The 20,850-nt window shown below is 40.3% G+C and overlaps 1 protein-coding gene across 1 annotated transcript in view; it reads left to right on the top strand.

The window, feature by feature from the left end:
• The first annotated feature begins 321 nt into the window (after positions 1-321).
• ANKRD55 (ankyrin repeat domain 55) overlaps positions 322-20,850 on the top strand; it is a 126,018-nt gene continuing 105,489 nt past the window's right edge. The window contains exons 1-2 of the mRNA XM_008055387.2: positions 322-440; positions 730-820. Of these exons, the coding sequence (XP_008053578.1) occupies positions 763-820 (58 nt within the window). The 5' untranslated portion in view covers positions 322-440; positions 730-762. The remainder of the gene's footprint in view (positions 441-729; positions 821-20,850) is intronic.

Here is a 20,850-nt window from a genome sequence, read left to right as displayed (position 1 = left end):
CTTGTGACTGCAGACTGTTTTAATTTTATGGTCACAGATACTTGAGCCTGGAAATGCGACCTTTCAAATGACACTTCCTTTTCCCCCCCTCATCCTCCCGTCAATCAGAGAACGGAGCTGAACAGAGACTAAACAAGCTGAACAGAGACTGAAGAGGACTGCGACGTGGGTCATTACTCTGCACAACACATGGCCAGCAGCCTCCTGCTACAATATTTACGTCCTATTCCATTGAGATGGCACGCTCTGCTCACATGATCCAAATGCAGTTCTCACTCCACCAGGAGCACAGCCGAATGCAAACTGCCTTGGCAGCTTTGCACATGCTCCGTCTGGCCCTGTGGATCCTCACTCATTCGTTGAGATTTCTGTTGGTTTAAAGCGACATTCCAGCTGCTGAAGCTTCGTGACCTGCTGTGTTTTCCCAGCCCAGATCCAAGGCAGGTGGTCCCCAGGATTACCGTTTTAGGGTTGGAACTGTAGTCTTTATTTGCTTGGGGGTGGAGGATGTATTCAAGTCACACACAAGTGAAGCTAATGAATGAGGCCAGAGAGTAACTCTTTTCCAGACAGTATTTGCAGGAATAGCATTTACCTGTTTTCGTCATTTGCCTTGACAACAACCTGCAGCTCTAATGCACGTTTAATTCTCAAAGGTCTTGGCAAGCGATGCTGTATCTGACTGTTGTGTTGACTGGAACATGTGAGAAGGTGTTTTCTCCTCTCTAGAGACCTGGATGCTTTTTGTCATTCCGATGGCAAATGATGAGACAGCCTACCATGGATTTCAGCGACTCTTCTGTGTTTGATCAGCAAAGAGGTAAAATGCTGTTTTAACACATTCTTTATTTCTTAGCCTCCTTAGTCCAATGGTATTAGGATTGACAGATGTAAGGTGTAAGGAGAGACAAAGAACCGTGTGTGTGTGTGTGTGTGTGTGTGTGTGTGTGTGTGTGTGTGTGTGTGTGTGTAGTGCTTGTGTTTGCTATGTAGGATGTGGAAAGAGGATTTCACATAGAAAACAAACCTGCTCTAAATTTTTATTTCTAATTTGATAAGCACTTGGAAAAGAAAAATAAGCCTATGATCTATCTGTCTTGTTGAGGTATTCCTACCTACAAATTTTTTAAACTGGGTTTTAAGCACACCAACTATTTCAGATCGTGTCATCTTTATTCTGTTTTTTTATAGTTTTAAAAAATATTAGAGTAAGTAATATAAGAACATATCATGTCTCCTTTCAGTCTACTAACCCAATATTTCATTGCTATAGAGCTTCATAAGCCTCTCTTGATTCCCTTCAGGAATAGACGTTGCTGAGGTTTATGTTGGGTTGATAAGTTATCTTAGCCGAGGTTGTATAATGACTTATCATTACGTTATTATTTGCAACGACAGGGTATGTTTTTCTTATTCATAATTTCCAGAGTGGAGGTAATTTTCCTCATGAAAGGGTTGCTGTGAAATTGATTCATTTTTGTAACATGTATTTAGCCATGTGGTCTACGTGTGTACACTTTTCATAAACAATGTTTATATATACATGTGTATGCAATACTTATGTGAAATTGTAAATCTTTTTATGTATGTGTGAAGAATTTCCATTCTGTAAATGTAGCAAATATCTTTTAGAATCTTTTAAAAATACCTGATATCTCAACCACTTTCTATAGTCTCTGAATATTCAAGAGTTCCTTTGGTGATTTTACCTATTTTGGCTACAATAGGAAATGGTGTTTGTGAAAAACCTCATTAAGAAAATGTACTGCTTCATTCTCTTCCCCTTTTCTGCTCGAGGCCTTAGCGTGTTTAATACCCCTCAAGCTACATCTGGTTTCACTGGTGAATTATTTTAGCTCAGTGGGGTTCCCAAATCATACATTTATGTATATATATTTCTGAGTTAACTAATGTATATATGTACATAGTGTGTTTTGAACAGCGTGTGTGTGTGTGTGTGTGTGTGTGTGTGTGTGTGTGTGTGTGTGTACCTTCAGAACATCCTGGTTTATACTGTGTATGGATCCAAATGCCATAGAGAAAGGGGCTGTCACAGCTTTTTTTTTTTCTTCCTTGTACATTTTGTATCAGTGATAGCAGTCAGCACAAGTGCAAATCTGCTTAGAGCCAAAGAGCTTGTACTGGCTAAAAAAGTGACGCTGTTGAGCCATGTAATCCACAGAGAAACTCAATGGGTTTATTTTTGAAGACAAATTTGAGGGAGCTGAGACTGACTGCAGAAAAGCTAGCACTTCATAATGAATGTTTGTGTTCCACTGCTGTACCTTCTAACAGGATTGAGTCCAAACTATAGATTTATAAGATTTATTTTCTTATAACCCCTTTCATGCGAGTAATTCACAGGAATTCTCCCACCCTGTGCTTGATTCTTCCCCATGAAGGTTAACCCTCTTCCTGCCATCTCTATCTCTGTGTCTCTATCCTTTCTCTTTTTCTAGAGGTACTGTGACATGGTAAAAATAGCATGGGCTTCCAAATCTTATAGACATGGATCCGACTGGCAGATCAATTACTTTTCAGCTGTGTGACTTTGGCAAAGTTATCTAACCTCTCTGGGCCTTGGTTTCCTCAACAATCAAATGAAGGAAATGAGCAGGGTTGTTGTGAGGATCTAAAATAGTATATAAAGAGCATTTGTCTCATTGCCTGGCGTGCAAAAAGCATTTTCAAATCATGACTGCTGCTGTCATTATTATTTTTTTTTAATTAATTAGTATTTTTTATTATGGTTTTGTGGGGTACAGTTAAGGGTTAGGTGTACAATTACGTTTCATTCAGACACCCTGTTGATAAGAGGTGTTTTCCCAGCCCCAGACAGATATTTGCTACTGTTAATCCCATCCCCCCTGCATTATTATTGATGTTATTATTATCACCTTGATCGTGAGTTCCTTAAGTTCAAAAGACTATTCATTTTTCTATTTCCAGCTTGCGTGCAGATGAAATGAGGGCTTAGTTAGTGCTGGGTGAATAAATTACATTAATTTTTTTTTTCAGAACCCCAGGACACCATTTAGAGCAAGCCACAGAATAAAAATTAATTATACTGAAGAGTTTTATTATTCCATTAATCCTTCCTGTTTCTCAAAAGCGTGAAAGATCATAAGATTAGATCATTATATAGAATTTAAATATTATATTGTTAAGCAAATCAAGGTGAAGGGACTTTCTCTAGAAAAGATGGGTGTGGGCTTTCATAGAGGGCTTTCTGTGAATTGTTAAGGTTTGGAGATTCAGACTCTAGCGCCACTGGCCACGTGCAGATGCTGGCACAAGATGTTGCATCTGGAGGAGCCTCAGAACCCCTTCTCATGAACCCCTTTGGTTCTCAGACTTGGCTGCACATAAGAATCATCTGGGGAGATTTTGAAAAAAAAAATCACCAACGCTTGAATCCTATCCAGAGAGATTCCCATTTCACTGGTTTGGAGTATGGCCTGACAAAAACTTCCCAGGAAGTTCTAATGTACAGTAAAGATTGAGAACCAGTCATCCAACCCACCCCCTAGCATTGCAGATGGGAGTACTGAAGCACAGAGAGGCTCAAGGTTGGCCTCTTTCTAATAATAACACATCACTAATTAGCAACAACGGGAACTGAGACCCAGGTGGTCTCTATCCAGACAACAGAGCAATAGAAAGCTTCCTATTCATGGGCAATCCCAGCAACCACTCTGGAGTGAACGCAAGCCAGAACTCTCTCTGCTTCATGATTGCCCGGAGAATGGTGGAATAACAGGATATAGAATGACCTTTAGGGCTCCAACAAGAAGGATTTTGTCCCCCCAACTGCCTTTTTCTATATTTCGCTTTAGCTAGAGGCAATAAGACATCCCAGTGCCAGGGTTTTGCTGACAGATGGACGTTTACTCACATCCTGTCTCAGCCCTCTTCCCAGTTGCATGAACTTGGACAAACTAGTTGATCTCCACTGGCGTCTATCTCCTGGACTGTAAAATGTGGCTAATACCGCATTATATACTCACAGGGCTGCTGACAGGCCTAACGATTAGGTTATCTGACTGGCCAAGGGGATCAGAGCCATTTCTCTGGCTTGCTTTTAAACCCGTGCAGTAGGAAATCTGGGTCTTCAGAATTCTCCACTCCTTTTTGTGCTCTTTTGCTTTCACCATAGCAACATTTTTTCTGGTCCCACGTGCTCTTCTTGGCTGTGTTCCCTCTCAGAGCCCACACACAGGAAGGGACCCGTAGTAAAGTCATTTACTACAGAACACAGAGGTTCCTGCTGAAGTTTGTGTATTATATAACTAAAGATGTTTGCATTTTAAGCTTTGTCACGACTTGCGGAAAGAGGAGGTTTGTTGTGCATGAGAGAATCCCAAGCCTCAGAGAGAAAACAGGAGGAAAAATGGTGTCCCCAGGGTCTCACCCACCACGCCTCCATGTTGTTGAAAGTGAGGCGGACTGCCTCCTAAAGAGGGTGTGTTTGCAGGTACCAGTGTGGGCTGTGGGCCACCCTCACACACAGGCCATTTCTCTTGTCAAGTTGCTGGGAAAATGAGAGGAAGGGCTTCACCTGCCAACCCAGATTAATACAGTGTATGAAAGTCCTAGGGCTGCTGGAACAAATTGCCACAGGCTGGGTGGCTTAAAACAGCAGAAATGTGTTCTCTCTGAGCTCTGGAGGCCAGAAGTCTGAAATAAAGATGTCAGCGGGAGCCTACTCCTTCAAGAGCCTTTGCAGGAGAATCTTTCCCCGTCTCTTCCAACTCTGGCTGACACACCTTATCACTCCAGTCTCTGCCTCCAACTTTGCACAGCCTTCTCCTGTGTGTTTCACTTCCTCTTTGTGTCCATCTCAACGGCCCTCTGCCTCTCTCTTATAAAGATATGTGTGATCGTATTTAGGTGCCACATAGGTAATCTGGATAAGCTCCTTGACTTCATCACATAACATATAAGGTCACATTCTATCTCTTGCCATATGGGTAATAGCCATAGGTTCGTGGGATTAGGATGTGAACACATCTTTAGGGCCACCATTAAACCCACTATGGGGCATGAGAAGAAGACAAATTCCAGAAAATAGGCAACCTGGTGACTTGGTTTTGGTAAAATTCATTCTCATTCAAGCTGGAAGCAAAGTTGTCATATAAGGTGAAGGTGGAGGCTGGAGGGGGCGGTAGGTGGAGTAGAGCATCTTTTTGGTGCCAGTTCTGGGCAGTCACTTTACATCAATTACATAATGATGATAAGAGGAATGTTTACTGAGCACTTAGCAGAGGCAAGCTCTGTGCTAAAGACGGTGTACAGACCATATTATCCTTTCTAAAGCCCCACTATTATGACCCCCTTTTACCAATGAGAATATTCAAAAAATTTATGTCCCACTCAACCTTACCACGAGGTAAGACAGAAAAGCTGAGATTCCAGTCTAAACCTGTTTGATTTCCAGATCCATGTTCTTTCCTCTACAGACCGTCTCTTTCTTGGCCAACTCTAATGAAAAATATAAGACATTAATAAAAAATCCAATTAATGAAGCATTTATTTTCACAAGCAAGCTATTACCCCATTGTGTTGTGAATTTTTAGAGTTCCCACACACAGATGGGCTGGTTTTCTTTTTCTTTTTTTTTTTTTTGAGTTGGAATCTCACTCCGTCGCCCAGACTAGAGTGTACTGGCCGCTCCCGGCCACCACAGCCTCGGCCTGCTGGGCTCCGGCGATCCTTCCGCCTCAGCCTTCCGAGTAGCTGGAACTACAGGCGCGCACTACCATGCCCGGCTGATTTTTTTATTTTACTGTGGAGATGGGGGTCTCGCCAAGTTACCCAGGCAGGTCTCGAACTCGTGGGCTCAGGCAATCCACTCACCTCGGCCTCCCAAAGCGCTGGGATTACAGGCTGAGCCACCGAGCCCAGCCGATGTGCTGGTTTTCAATCCCAACTTCTCATCTAAAATGGAAATGCTAAACAAAAAGATCTGCGCTTTGCTGAAAAAGTAACAGTTAAAATTCTGGTGTGAGGGCAACCCATTCAGGTCCCCTCTCACTGTGGGAGCTTTTCGGTCCTCTTAATAAAGTCTGCTTTCTTAAAAAAAATTCTGGTGTGGCAGCTAGATGCCTGCAAAGGAAGAATAAACAAATTGTGAAAGGTTTTGCGCAAAGGACAGGGGAAAGGCTGGCATAAGAGATAGGAAAGGGAGGGAAATGATTGGGGCTCAGTTGTTGAGTTCAGGTCCGGAGACCTTAAATGGGAGCATGAAATAAAACTCTGGAACACTGAGAAGAATTCTGTGGTTGATTTTTAGATTGACAATCTGGATAGATAAAGGAAAACTAGCTGACAAACCACCAATCCACTGGTTTAGAAGCAGATTATCAGTTGCCTCTGAGAAGATGCTCTGCCTTCTCCCTCTCTTGGTCAAGAAAGATGGGCAGAGGGAATGAGAGAAATGGGAGAAGAACCTTTTTTCCAGTGTTCTTGTCCACTCAAGGCCAAGACTAGATGAGCATGTTTGCTGGAAGCCTGACCCCGCCTTTTTTTGTCCCCTTTCTTTGCGCTACTCCTTCTTCCTAGAAACCAACTCCTGGGAAGAATTATGACATCAGTTCTGGAGTTGACCATGGCTTCTATCTGTTATCAGAGACTTTGTGTCCAATAATCTGAGTTTTCCTCTCCTTCCACCATTCATGGCTCCTGTCATAGACTGAGTTTATCCAAACAATCACCATTCACACCCATAGAAAGTCATCAGTATTCTTCACCATAGGATGGCCCTACTGTTCTGGGTGAAGGGGGCCTTTTGCCAGAGTATGCATCCCAAGAGGCAAGACCCTGGAGTGGTATCCAGAGGGAATATCACTCGGGCAGCCACATCTCCTGAATTAACCACCATGTAGCCAGATTAGCTTCAGAAAGTTCAACTCAGCCCCAGGTATGAAAGTCAACTGGGCCACCACACTGAGCTTTTCCTACCATCTCTACTTACTAACTCCACAACATTTCCAAGTTGTGTTGGGTACCTGGTATTCATGGATTTACCACCATTTTGATGCAAGGATATTTTAATGGGGCCCAAATGAAAAACCACAAAACTTGTAGCTGTTTTTTATTATTAAACAAGTATGAGACAAACATCTTACCCATTCCAAAATATAGAACTTTGTGTCTGTATGCACTGAGATTCAAGGTTGGTCTAAAAGATGGGATATGGCCAAGTACTATGGCTCATGCCCATAATCTCAGTTTGGGAGACCAAGACAAGAGGATCACTTGAGCCCAGGAGTTTGAGATCAGCTTGGGCATCACTTGGGCATCACTATATTAAAATAATAATAATAAAAAGATGGCATATGGATGGGCTAGGCACCATCTAACAGAAAGACAAAGACTCCAATCAGGAGTCCTATGTTTAGTGCACCTGTAACTCTCTGTCATTAATGCAGTTTTTCTGCTGATTTTGAGAATTCCCTTCTATAATGAATGATCTACATCTCAGATTTTCTGAGGTATCTTTTGAAGTCATGACGGTTTCACCCTAATATTAACTTTCAACTAATATAAAGGTTTGTGTGTCTAATAAGATTATATATGCACAGAATATTTGATAGTTTATTAATTGTAATCCTTTTTAATTTTTTTGAAAATAATTTTAAAATTACAGAAATGTTGTAAGAATAAGAATATTAGGGCAGCCCCTTTGGGTTCTTTCCCACTGTGGGAGCTTTTCTGTCCTCTCAATAAATCCTGCTTTCAAAAAAAAAAAAAGAATACTATAAATAACACTTGCATACCTTTTACCTATACTCACCTAATGTCAGCATTTTGCCATGTAGGCTTTACTGTTTGCTCTGTTTCTATTTCTCTATATGTGTCTCTCTTTGTGTGTATCTCTCTTCTTCTATGTGTGTGTTATACTTTTATGTAATCTACTGTATGCATTCCAATTTTGTCCATTAACCTAATATAGGTATACCTCAGAGTTATTGCAGGTTCAGTTCATGACCACCACAATAAAGTAAATATCACTATAAAGCACGGTACACAAAGTTTTTTTAACTTCCCAGTGCATGTAAAAGTTTTGTTTACACTATACTGTAGTCCTTAAGTATGCAATCATATTATCTCTAAAAAACAATGTACATACTTTAATTTAAAAATACTGCGGGGCACAGTGACTCACACCTATAATCTTAGCACTTTGGGAGGCCAAGGAGGGGGGATTGCTCGAGCCCAAAAATTTGAGGTCAGCCTAGGCAACATAGCAAGATCCCATTTCTACAAAAAAAAATGTTAAAATTTGCCAGACATTGTGGTGAGTGCTTGTAGTCCCAGCTACTTGGTAAGTTTAGGTGGGAGAATGCTTAAGCCCAGGAGGCCAATGCAGCAGTGAGCCTCGATTATGCATCTGCACTTGAGCCTGGGTGACAGAGTGAGACCTTGTCTCAAAAAATAAAATAAAATAAAAAAAAAATACTTTATTGCTTTGGGGGAAAAAAGCTAACCATCCTTGGAGCCTTCAGCAAGTCATAATCTTTTCACTGGAAGAGGGTCTTGCCTCGTTGTTGATGATTGATCAAGGTGGTGAGTGCTGAAGGCTGGGGTGGTTGTGGCAGTTTCTTAAAATGAGAAACAAAGGCTGGGCGCGGTGGCTCACGTCTATAATCCCAGCACTTTGGGAGGCTGAGGTGAGAGGATTGCCTGAGCCCAGAGATTGGAGACCAGCCTGGGCAACTTAGTGAGACCTCATCTCTATAATAAAGCCAGAAAAATTAGCTAGGCATGGTGGCACATGCCTGTGGTTCCAGCTACTTGGGAGGCTGAGGTGGAATGATCACCTGAGCCCAGCAGGTCGAGGCTGTGGTGGCTGTGAGGGTGCCACTGCGCTCCAGCCTAGGCAACAGAGTGAAACTCTGACTCAAATAAATAAATAAATAATAGATAGATAGATAAGACAATAAAAAAGTTTGCTGCATCAAGTGACTTCCTTTCACGAAAGATTTCCCTGTGGCATGCGATGCTGTTTGATAGCAATTTACTCACAGACGTTCTTCTTTCAGAACTGGAGCTAATGCTCTCAAACTCGGGCTTTGCTGTATCAACTGAGTTTATGTAACATTCTAAATCTTCTGTTGTTATTTTCCTAATGTTCACAGCATCTTCACCAGGAGTACTTTCCATCTCAAGAAGCCACTTTCTTAGCTCATCCATAAGAAGCAACTCCTCATTGGTTCAAGTTTCACCATGAGAGTGCGGCAATTCAGTCACGTCTTCAGGCTCCACTTCTAATTCTAGTTCTCTTGCTATTTCCATCACATCTACAGTTACTTCCCTTACTGAAATCTTGAACCTCTCAAAGTCATTCATAAGGATTGGAATCAACTTCTTCTAAACTTCTGTTAATGTTGCTGTTTTGACCTTCTACCATGAACCATAAATGTTCTTAACAGTATCTTGAATGGTGAATCCTTTCCAGAAGGTTTTCAATTTACTTTGCCCAGATCCATCATAGGAATCACTATCCATGTTAGCTATAGCCTTTCAAAATGTATTTCTTAAATAAGATGTGAAAATCAAAATTACTCCTTGATCTATGGGCTGCAGAATAAATGTTCTGTTAGCAGGCAAGAAAACATTAATCTCCTTGTCCATTTCCATCATAATTCTTGGATGACCAGGTTCATTGTCAATGATCAGTAATATTTTGAAAGGAATCTTGTTTTATGAGCAGTAGTTCTCAACATTGGGCTTAAAATATTCCAGAACTCATGCTATAAGCAGATGTGCTGTAATCCAGACTTTCTGTTGTTCTATTTATTGAACTTAGGCAGAGTAGATGTAGCAAAATTCTCAAGGGTCCTAGGGTTTTTGAAACAGTCAATGAGTACTGGCATCAACTTAAAGTCACCAAATGCATTTGCCCCTAATAAGGGAGTCAGCCTGTCCTTGACGCTTTGGAGCCAGATATTTCCTTCTCCTTTCTAGACATGACAGTCCTAAATGGTCTCTTCTTGCAAAATAAGGTTGTTTCATTTACACTGAAAATCTGTTGTTTGGTTTAACACCTTCATCAGTGACCTTAGTTAGATCTTCTGATTAACTTGCTGTGGCTTCTCCATCAGTACTTGCTACTTCACTTTGCACTTTTATGTTATGGAGAGAGATTCTTTTCTTAAACCTCATGCACCAACTTCTGCTAGCTTCCAAGTTTTCTTCTGCAGCTTTCTAATCTCTCTCAGCCTTCAATTTGAAGAAAGTTAAAGGCTGGCTCTGGATGAGGCTTAAGGGAAGGTTGTGGCTAGTTTAATCTTCTATCCGGACCACTTAAACTTGCTCCATATCAGCAATTAGTCTGTTTTGCTGTCTTATAATTCGTGTGTTCACTTTTAATTTCCTTCAAGAAGTTTTCCTTTGCATTCACAGCTTGGCTAACTGGCACATGAAGCCTAGCTTTTGGCTTGTCTTAGCTTTCAACATGCCTTCCTCACTAAGCTTAATCATTTCTAGCTTTTGATTTAAGTGAGAGACGTGCGACTCTTCCTTTCACTTGAATACTTAGAGGCCATTGTAGGATTGTCAATTGGCCTAATTTTAATATCATTGTGTCTCAGGGAATAGGCAGGCCTGAGGAAAGGGAGAGAGATGAGAGAATGGCCAGTCGGTGGACCAGTCAGAACACACACAACATTTCTCTATTTAAGTATTCTTATATAAGAGTACTTCATGACACGCCCCAAACAGTAACAATAGTAATATCAAAGATCACTGATTACATGTCACCATAACAGATATAATAATAATGAAAAAGTTTGAAATGTGAGAACTACCAAAATGACATGATGTGAGCACATGCTGTTGGAAAAGTTTCCAATAAACTCATTCAATGTGGGGTTGCCAGGCACCTTCAATTTGTAAAAATCGCTAAGTGCAATAAAGCAAAATGCCAATAAAATGAAACATGCCTTTAATGTCTTTAATTATAATAGCATTTTCCCTCCAGTACAGAATTGAGTCTACTAAGTTATCATGTCTGTCTAGTCTCCTTTAATCTAGAACTTTTCCATAGACTTTTTTTGGTCATTTTTTGACATTGACATCTTTTAAATTATAGTCTCTCTCATTAAATACTGAGCTCCTGGTTTTGAGTTTGTCTGAGGCTTTCTCATGATTCCATTTAGATTATGCATTCCCAGCCAGAACGCTGCATAGGTGATGTTGTATCTGTCTCAGGTTATCACAGCATTGTTTAAATCCCTTAAAATGATCATTTGAGAATGAAAGTGTTCCAGTACTAGATGTCAACTCATTCTAACAGATTTTAAAACACTTTCTTAGTATGTAGACCACTTATGTACCTAATTTTGACTTGCACCTCACATCTTTAAAATAAAGAAGTTTAAAAAAATAAAACAAAATACTTTTCTAGCTGGGTGCAGTGGTGTGCACATGTAGTCCTAGCCACTCAGAAGAAGACTGAGGCAGGAAGATCCCTTGGACCCAGGAGTTCAAGTCTAGCCTGTGCAACATAGCAAGACCCCATCTCTAAATACTACCCTTTTCAAAAAAATCAAGTAATGCAAAAATGAATACAACATAAGAAGTGTTATATTCCCTTAACTAGCAAATGGCTATGTTCCTCAGAATCTCTTAGCCCCAGCCTGTTTCCAGCTTCTCAGTCACCAAGACATACCCATAACAACTCACCCTCCATGCTGGGGCTGGGAAACAAGAGATCAGACCAAGAATATTAACCAGTATTCATAATTAAGAAAAAGAGCAATTACTCTGGTTTTTGTTTTATTTTGTTTTTTTTTCTGAGTTGGAGTCTTACTGTGCCCAGGCTGGAGTGCTGTGGCACACTCATGGTCATCCCAGTGTCGACCTACTGGATTCAGGAGATCCTTCCACCTTAGCCTTCCAAGTAGTCAGAACTACAGGTGCACGCTATCATGCCTGGCTAATTTTTTGATTTATTGTAGAGATGAGGTCTCACCAAGTTGCCCAGGCTGTTCATGAGCCCGTGTGCTTAGGCAATCCTCTCACCTCAGCCTCCCAAAGTACTGGGATTACAGGCTTGAGCCACTGCACCTGGTCAATTACTCTGGTTTTTTTTTTTTTTAAGCATCTCCCGTGTGCCAGGCACCAAGCTAAACTCTTTATTCCTATTATCTCATTAATCCTTGCCACAGACTCTGAGATCAATTCCATTTTTTAATCCCTCTGACTTGTCACATAGGACCAGGGGAAAAGCTGCCATTTTAAATCAGGACTCTGACCCTCAAGCCCTGCTCACTCCCCTTTACACTCATATACTTTCTGGATTCTGACAACTCACCCCATCAGCCCCTTCTGGACACCTAGCATGAGAAGGAAAAGAAAGGTGATAGCGGCCAGACTCCTTGACAGAATGCCTGATTCCTTCTCTGATTTGCTCAAGCTGGGCTGGCAGGGATGATTGTCACTGCTGTAGCTCCCCCAGGCTGGGCTACCCTTTGTGATAAGCTCTGCCAAGAGGCCTCAGCTCAGTGTGACAGGCTGACCTTTTCTAGGGCAGAGGTGGATGAAGTCTCCATAGCAGCCTGCCTTTGGAGATAGGAATGGCCCCAGCATCCTAGGAGGAAGAGAAGCTTAAAAGGGTGAGACCACACTGGAATATGATCTGTGGAAGTGATGTGGTGAGAACTAGGAATTTGCAAGGTCATGTCTTGGCTTTCATCACAGAAGCTTCTGAAGGTATGTTCTTTATCATTTTCCTACTCAGTCTATTTGCTCTGTGCAGCAACAAGTTGACTTTTCTCCAAAGAGAGTTTTCAGAGATCTCTGACCCTGTAAACAAGGTCATATGAAGATAGTATTTGGTAAGAAAAACAAATAATTCTTTCAACCTTGGCATTGTGCACTTTGGTGGTGGTTCCATCAACTTTATCCTCAAGGCCACTTCTTTGATCTTTTATTCGCCACAGTAAATAAGAACACAGTCTGCTATTTTCAGAAGCCTCATTTATTTATTTCATTTACCTGAAATTCACCTGAGTCGACACTTTGTCCTTCTGATTACTTAATATGACTAAAAAATGGTGTCCTAGAGTTTTGGCCCCAAGTAGGCTGACTCAGCAGGTGCTCTTGAATATAGAGAGGGGTTGAGATGGGCTAGTAGGTGTCTTCTTTCAGGTGGCCACAGCAGAAACCAATTTAAGGATGGATCCTGGAAGTGTTTTGTCTTAGAGTCGTAGTGCTTTTAGAGTTAGAAGGAACCTTAGTGAATATATAAGCCAGATCATTCTAGCTTTATATGTGAAGACTAAAACAGAGGGAATAGTGGCAGTACAGTGGAGTGAACTATGCAGCCACTGAAGCTGACTGGACACTCAGATTACAGTGCACTTATATCTGGTTATATCTCTGTCCCTTGCTGTCTTCACCTTGTAAGTTAAGATGATGATACGACAAAGGATTGTTTTAAAGTGCCAGTGTGCATTACAGGATTGTTATAAAGATTGTTATAACAATACTCTGAGGATTGTCATAAAGAGTTAAAGAAGTAACATATACAAAGCACCCGGCACCGTACCTGGCCCGCAGTATCACTTAGAAAGTGCTAGTGATTATTATAAATGACTCATCTAAGGTCATATGGACAACCAGTCTCCTCCACATCAAGGGAACATCCCACACTCCAAGCTGTCTCTCTATAATGAATTCATCGAAGTGCACCCCTTTTTCATTTGGAAGTTGGAGGGGACAGAATTGCCTGAGTAGATAAACCACATCAGAAGGAAATTAATTCTTCAGGGACGCTCACAGGCTTTGGAGTGCTTCTACCTTCCTTCCTCTGTTTCTGGTTTTCTATCCTCTGAGTGCAAGGTGGCTTCTGGGTAAAGCTCCTGCCTTGCTTAAAAATCAGCCAACCTGTTCGCTTTCCGCTTTCATGCTGGTGCTGGCAAGTTTCTGGGCTCTATGTTGCTCTGCTAATCTATCTAGTTTTGAGGTAGAATCCCACTATTTTAATGGTTATAGCTTTATAATGTACCATTTGATAGAGGAAATCTCCCTCAATAATATATTTTTAAAATTTTATTGGATAGTCTTACTCATTTTTTTTGTTTGTTTGTTTCCTCTTTCTGTTTGTTTCTGCTTTTGGAGTGGTAATGCATTCCCACATTTTTGAGGTTTAAAAGCATGTACAATGAAAGATCCACCTCTCCCCTACCTTCAGTCACTCTATTTCCTACCCTGGAAGCAAAGTAATATAACCAGTTTCTTATACATTCTTCCAGAGAGATTCTATATATTGATAAGTACATAGTTATATTTCATTTAACTATGTGCTTATCCATTTATTTTAACAAATGAAAGTTAATACATTCCTGATCCCTCTTCCCCCCAACGTTGTTGAAGCTTTGGTTGAAATGAGTAAACCAAAATTAATCTGGTAATAGTTAAAATTTCATATACTCTTCAGTCTTCTTATCTAGGAACAATAGTATATATTTCCATAAATTCAACTTTTCTGTTTTATCCCACAATATAAAGTTATGTCATTTTTCCTCATTTGGATTATGAATATTTTAGTGAAGTTTATTCCTCAGTGTTTCATCTTTTCATGTAATGGGTTATTTTTCTCCTTATTTAATATATGACTATCTAGTTTTTTGTTTATTTTTAATTCTGACTAACTTAATTTAATCAAATCTTACTAATTTGACTTGTTCTGTAGGTAATTCCCCTGTGCTACCTGTTAGATAATTAAATCATCCAAACCCCAAGGGGAAGTACCACACAGTAGTTAAGATAATTATTTGTCTCTTGGCCATTTGATTTTTATCTTACATTTTAAAAGAATTCATTCAACCTCACTTTAGGATATTTATGCTATTACCACTAGCCTTAATTCTCTCCCTGGTATACAACAAACTCTTCACAGATATGCTTCCAATTTTTGGTAAAAGCATAAAGTATTTGCTATCATAAGTATAAACTCTAGGCTAGTCACAACACTGAGGCACACAGCTTGTGCTACAGGCTGGAGAGCAGGATTCAAGCTGCTGTGAGTAAGAAAGAATGAGATGTGTATATGAGGAATGGCCATTCAGCACCAAAGAAGGTCAATGGAATATATGAGGGCTTTGCCTTTGAGTAAAAGGGAACTTCCAGACCACAGTAATGTGGATCAGAAGATGGATTCTGGGGCCCAACAGCCTGAAGCCTTGCCTGGGTTTTACCACTTACTATCTGTGTAACTCAGGGTAAATCACCTTCCTACTCTGTACCTAAGTTTCCTTATCCACAAAATGGGAATAAAAGTAGTACCTGCCACATACAATTAAAATTAAATGACTTCAGCCAGGCTCGGTGGCTCAGCCTGTAATCCCGCACCTTTGGGAGGCTGAGGTAAGTGGATTGCCTGAGCTCATGGGTTTGAGACCCGCCTGGGCAGCGAGACCTAATCTCTCCAATAAATCAAAAAAATCAGCCGGGCATGGTAGCGCATGCCTGTAATTCTGGCTACTTGGAAGGCTGAGGTGGAAGGATCGCCAGAGCCCAGCAGGCGAGGCTGTGGTGGCCGGGAGTGGCCACTGCACTCCAGTCTGGGCGACCGAGTGAGACGCCAACTCAAAGAAAAAAAAAATTAAATGACTTCATTTCTAGAGAAAGTGCTGAGCACATTACTGGACTCAAACACTGACATAGTCCTGAAAAGATCCTATGAGCAATGCAATAACAGTGGGTGCTTTTATAGAGACTAGGAAATATTACTGTTCTATAGAAGTGCTTAAGTGGCTGTATTCACTAAACTTTAGGGTCATCCTGAGTCTTTTAATTTCTTCTGAGTTTTTTAATTGTGTCAACTTTAGGATTGTTCTGTGTCTTTTAATTTCTAGATTTCAAAACTGTGCAAGAAACATAAAAAAGTTAAGAACCTTGACTGTGAACTGACCAAACTGAGAACTTAAGAGGCAAACAGGGAAAGGCAACCACAGCATTATCATAGATGGAATGCTAGCATCTTTACTGTATATAAAGTGCTTTCAAATCAACTGTACACAAAGACCTTGAAATAATAAGCTATAAAGGCACCAATAGATAATTCATGAAATGGGCAAAGCATATGAAAAAATGTCTGCCTTAGAAATAAAGGAGAATTGCTATTGCCTGGGTTGACCACTGAAAATAATACTCTTCTTTTTTCATATCAGCTTTATCTTTTCTAAAAACAGTAAAGCACAGTACCACCGAGAATGGAGTGAAACATGCTTTCAAGCACTGCTTGGGGAGAATGTGCTGGTCCGAACTTTCTGGAGGGAAGTTTGACAAAAATTCAATTCCATGACTCCAAAGTTCACTTCTAGACATGAATCCAAAGTTCACTTCTAGACAGATGCACAAGAAGGACATATAAGTAAGAATGTTATGGCATTATTTAGAACAGCAAGAAAACATATTGTCACAAAAAAGAAAACTAATTCTGGAGAAAGTCTCAGCTAAAATTGTTTAAAAGAGACTGTTTAAATGACCAATAATAAGGAAGAATGACTAAATTAGTTATGCTAAATCCAGTCCATGGAATTTTGTGCTACATTTTATAAGTAACATTTTCCAATCTCAGCTTATGACATGGGGAAATGTTTGTGATCTAATATTAAGTGGAAAAGAGCAAACACCAAAATATACAGCCATGCACTATATAACAACATTTTAGTCAATGATCTACCACCTATGACAATGGTCTCACAAGACCACTATAATGGAGCTGAAAAATTCCCATCGCCTAGTAACATTGTAGTTGTCATAACGTCATGGCATGACACATTAACTCATGTGTTTTTGGTGATGTTGACATAAACAAACATACTGCACTGCCAGTAGTATAAAAGTATAGCATAAACAATTATGTACCATACATAATACTTGATAATGATAATAAATGACTATGTTGTAGTTTATGTATTTACCATACTATACTTATTATTTTAGAATATACTCCTTCTACTTATTAAAAAAAAAAAAAGAAGTTAACTGTAAAACAGCCTCAGGCAGGTCCTTCAGGAATTAGTCCAGAAGAAGGTGTAGTTATCAAAGGAGATGACAATTTCATGTGTGTTGTTGACCCTGAAGACCTTTTCTTGGGACAAGACATAGAGGTGGAAAACAGTGATATTGATGGTCCTGTCCGTGTTTAGGCCTAGGCTAATGAGTGTATTTGTATCTTAGTTTTTAACAAATAGTTTTAGCGTGTAAAATAATAAAAATTTTAAAATAGATAAAAGTTTATAGAATAAGCATATGAAGAAGTAAAATATTTTTGTATAGCTGTGCAATGTGTTGGTGTTTTAAGCTGTTATTACAAAAGAGTTAAAAAATTAAAAAGTTAATAAAGTAAAAATATTACAGTAAGCTAAGATTTATTTATTATCACACAAAGAAAAGTCTTTACATAAATTTAGTGTAGTCCAAGCATACAGTGTTTATAAAGTCTACAGTAGTGTAGAGGAATGTCCTATGCCTTCAAAGTCACTCACCACTCACTCACTGACTTACCCAGAGCAACTTCCAGTCCTGCAAACTCCATTCATGGTAAGTGCCCTAGACAGGTGTACATTTTGTATCTTTTATACTATATTTTTACTCTATCTATTCTATGTTTAGGTATACAAACACTTTTCATTGGCTACAATTGCCTATAATGTTCAGAACAATGACACACTGTACAGTTTTGTAGCCTAGGAGCAATAGGCTATAACCATCTAGCCTAGTTGTGTAGCAGGCTCTACCATCTAGTTTGTTTGCACAATGATGAAATGGCCAAAGATGCATTTCTCAGAACGTATCCCTGTTGTTAGGTGACTCATGAATATATACAGCATAACTGTATTTTTGTAAAGAAAAAAATACACGTGTGTTACTCCAGCGCTATGCTTAGATCTGTTAGTTATTGATCATTACTGTGTTAAAATACTTGAATACCTTCAGATCAATAGGGATTGCCTCATCCTCTTGCCATGCCTACCATTCTTCAGGAAAACACACATGGCCCATAACCGGCAAGCAGAGAGTTATCTACCCTGTCCAGCTGTTAGGCCTGTCTCTATCTTGATTGGGACCCCTGACAAGCCAGTTCTCACATGCTCCTAATATCACTCTTGATCTGGTCCCTTACTGTAGCAGGGAAATTCCAAGGGGAAGGAAGTGAGGAGGAGAGGAGAGGAGAGGAGAAGAGAGGAGAGAAAAGGAGAGGAGAAGAGAAGCGAAGGGAAGAGGGAAAGATTCATTTAATAAGTGAGCAACAAAATGGCTAGTGTTAACCATGCTCACACAGCATTTCAGAGGATTTCAGTCATTCCTTCAGGTTCTGCCATTGTATTCCAACCCATAGAAAGATTACCATGTGGGAGATTTGAGATTAGCATCGCTAGCCTGCTCGAACAGCTCTGTACCAACAGCAGACACTATCCTAATCCCTGAGGGCTCTACCCACCTCAGGCAGTAGCACCTTCCAGAACTTTCTCCCTCCTGTTCCTTGCCTCCTGGTCTTGCATCTGTTGGGATCTTTTAACCCTTTTGCTTGCCCTTCAGATCACCTTGTGTTTTTTTGTGGCCTTTGGTTTGGGTTACTATTCATTTACAGCCATGTCCATTTTGGGTGCAGGATGGGGACCAAGAGATGTTCCAATTCTGAGGGAGGAGATGGAAAGAGAAGAGGCACACGACTACACACTCTGAAACCACCAGACTCTTCGGGCTTCCAAACTCACCTAACACTTCCCCTCACTTCTGTCTTACATTAGGCGGGGGGCTAGGGGAGAAACAGAGGCTCCACGAAAGAAGGTGGGACAGGATGCAAACCCATCCTGCCACATAAAGCAAGTACAGATCTTTGAGTTGATATTTTCTTCTTATCTGTGTTTTCATAATTTTTGTAATCCAGTCATCCAGGAACGACTGTTCATCTGTGACCATGAACAGAAAGCATTCTCAAACACTTGAAAGGGTTGGTGAAACTCTAAGGACAATTCAGCAAAGAAAGAGAGCCTATCCAATCAAATGCATCATTGATACAGAGGGAGAAAACAGAAAGGAAAGACGTCTGTGGCCCACAGAATGCAGCCACAACAGGGCTTCAGGGACAAGGCAAAGCTCAGGGTGATAGAATTATTCAATCTCTGACACTTGGGCCAGTCACTCAAATTACATTTGTTTTCTTAAACTATTTTCAGGAGATCACTAGGAGCATTTTTACAAGTGAGCACAGTGGAGGGCTACTAGGAGAATGTTCTTTAAAAATCTAAGGAAGACCCCCCCTTTTCCAAATTCCCCTGAACCCCATGGTTGTTTTTCACGAATGATAGGTGGTTTTTTATTTGCTCTGCCACAGATGCTAGCTAGACACATAGAGTGTCAATCATGAAAGGAAACTTAGAGGTCAGTCTTCGATTCAATACAGGAATCTCCTCAAAAACATCCCCAAGATATGTTTAATCAGAACCTGCTTAATCATGGGTAGTAATAAGGGATACACTAGCTTACAAGGTAACCTCTTCTATTTCTGAACAGCTCCAGTCATTCAAAAGCCTTACTAATTCTAAATTCTACCGATCAGAACTAGTTCTGCCCTCTGCATCTATAGAAAACAAGCCTAAACTCTCTTCCAGCTTTTCTAATATTGACAACAACTGACATGTTCAAGTGAGTCTGTTCTGCTCAGACCAAACAAATCAATTCCTTGGCTTTCAGAGTCTGCAGTCAAAATAGCAAATGTCTGACTCTAAGACCTGCCATTCCTAGAAAGTCTTTGATTCAGAAGAAAGTAAGGGAAATTGGAAGAAAAATAGTTGTAATAACAATGCTTGACTTACTTATTAATTTTCAAAAACCAACTTGGTTAGCACAATTTTTCATAAAATTTATTTAATATTAAATTAATTGCCTGCCTAATTACTAAAGAATACTAACACATTCTTGACACAATATTTTAATGTCAAAAAGATTTCTAGTGAGTAAAAAATCCATTTGAGTAGAACAAGCATACTAAATTGATCAAAAACATAAGTACATTGCTCCCATTCTAAAGGCCCTATACATTAAAGATCAAGATCTTTCGTTTTAAGAATTAGTGTTATTAAAATGAAAATGAATTCTATAAAAGTGCATTCTAAAGAGGTAGAAGTTCAACACACATGTGCTTCTTAAACAGGAAATTCCATTTCCTGGGTCCCCCAGATGCAGGAGGGATGTTAAATGTGGAATGTTCATTCACAATTCAGAAGAAGCACCGCAGCAACACAGAGTTGTTGAGATTCAAAGAAGCATGCCATGTGTTGCATCACAAATCCGGTTATGAAGAAAGGTTTGTTGTGGCCAGATATCCATGCTTGAAATAATATTGTTGCAAGTCTTCCTCCTCACAGAATGAAATCCCTTCTTGTCCACTCCCATGGCATGAAGGTTGCTTTGAGTACTTAGCTGTGAAATGCAGAAAGCTTGGAGCTATTTTTCTCTTTAAAGTGTTAGAAACAAAGTCCCTATCTCCTTCCCATATGACTGATACTTTCTACAGCATTCTTTTTCTTTCCTTTTTTTTTTTTTTTTTTGAGTTGGAGTCTCACTCTGTCGCCCAGACTGGAGTGCAGTGGCCGCTCCCGGCCACCGCAGCCTCGACCTGCTGTGCTCCGGCGATCCTTCCACCTCGGCCTTCCGAGTAGCCGGAATTACAGGCATGCGCTACCACGCCCGGCTGATTTTTTGATTTATTGTAGAGATGAGGTCTTGCTGCCCAGGCGGGTCTCAAACCCGCGGGCTCAGGCAATCCACTCACCTCAGCCTCCCAAAGGCGTGGGATTACAGGCTGAGCCACTGAGCCCGGACTAC

Source organism: Carlito syrichta, unplaced genomic scaffold (genome assembly GCF_000164805.1).
Source record: "Carlito syrichta isolate Samal-C Ts95f unplaced genomic scaffold, Tarsius_syrichta-2.0.1 Scaffold301838, whole genome shotgun sequence".
NCBI classification, from domain to species: Eukaryota; Metazoa; Chordata; class Mammalia; order Primates; family Tarsiidae; genus Carlito; species Carlito syrichta.
Note: the sequence above shows the minus strand (reverse complement) of the source record. Positions and strands in the feature narration are given on the sequence as shown.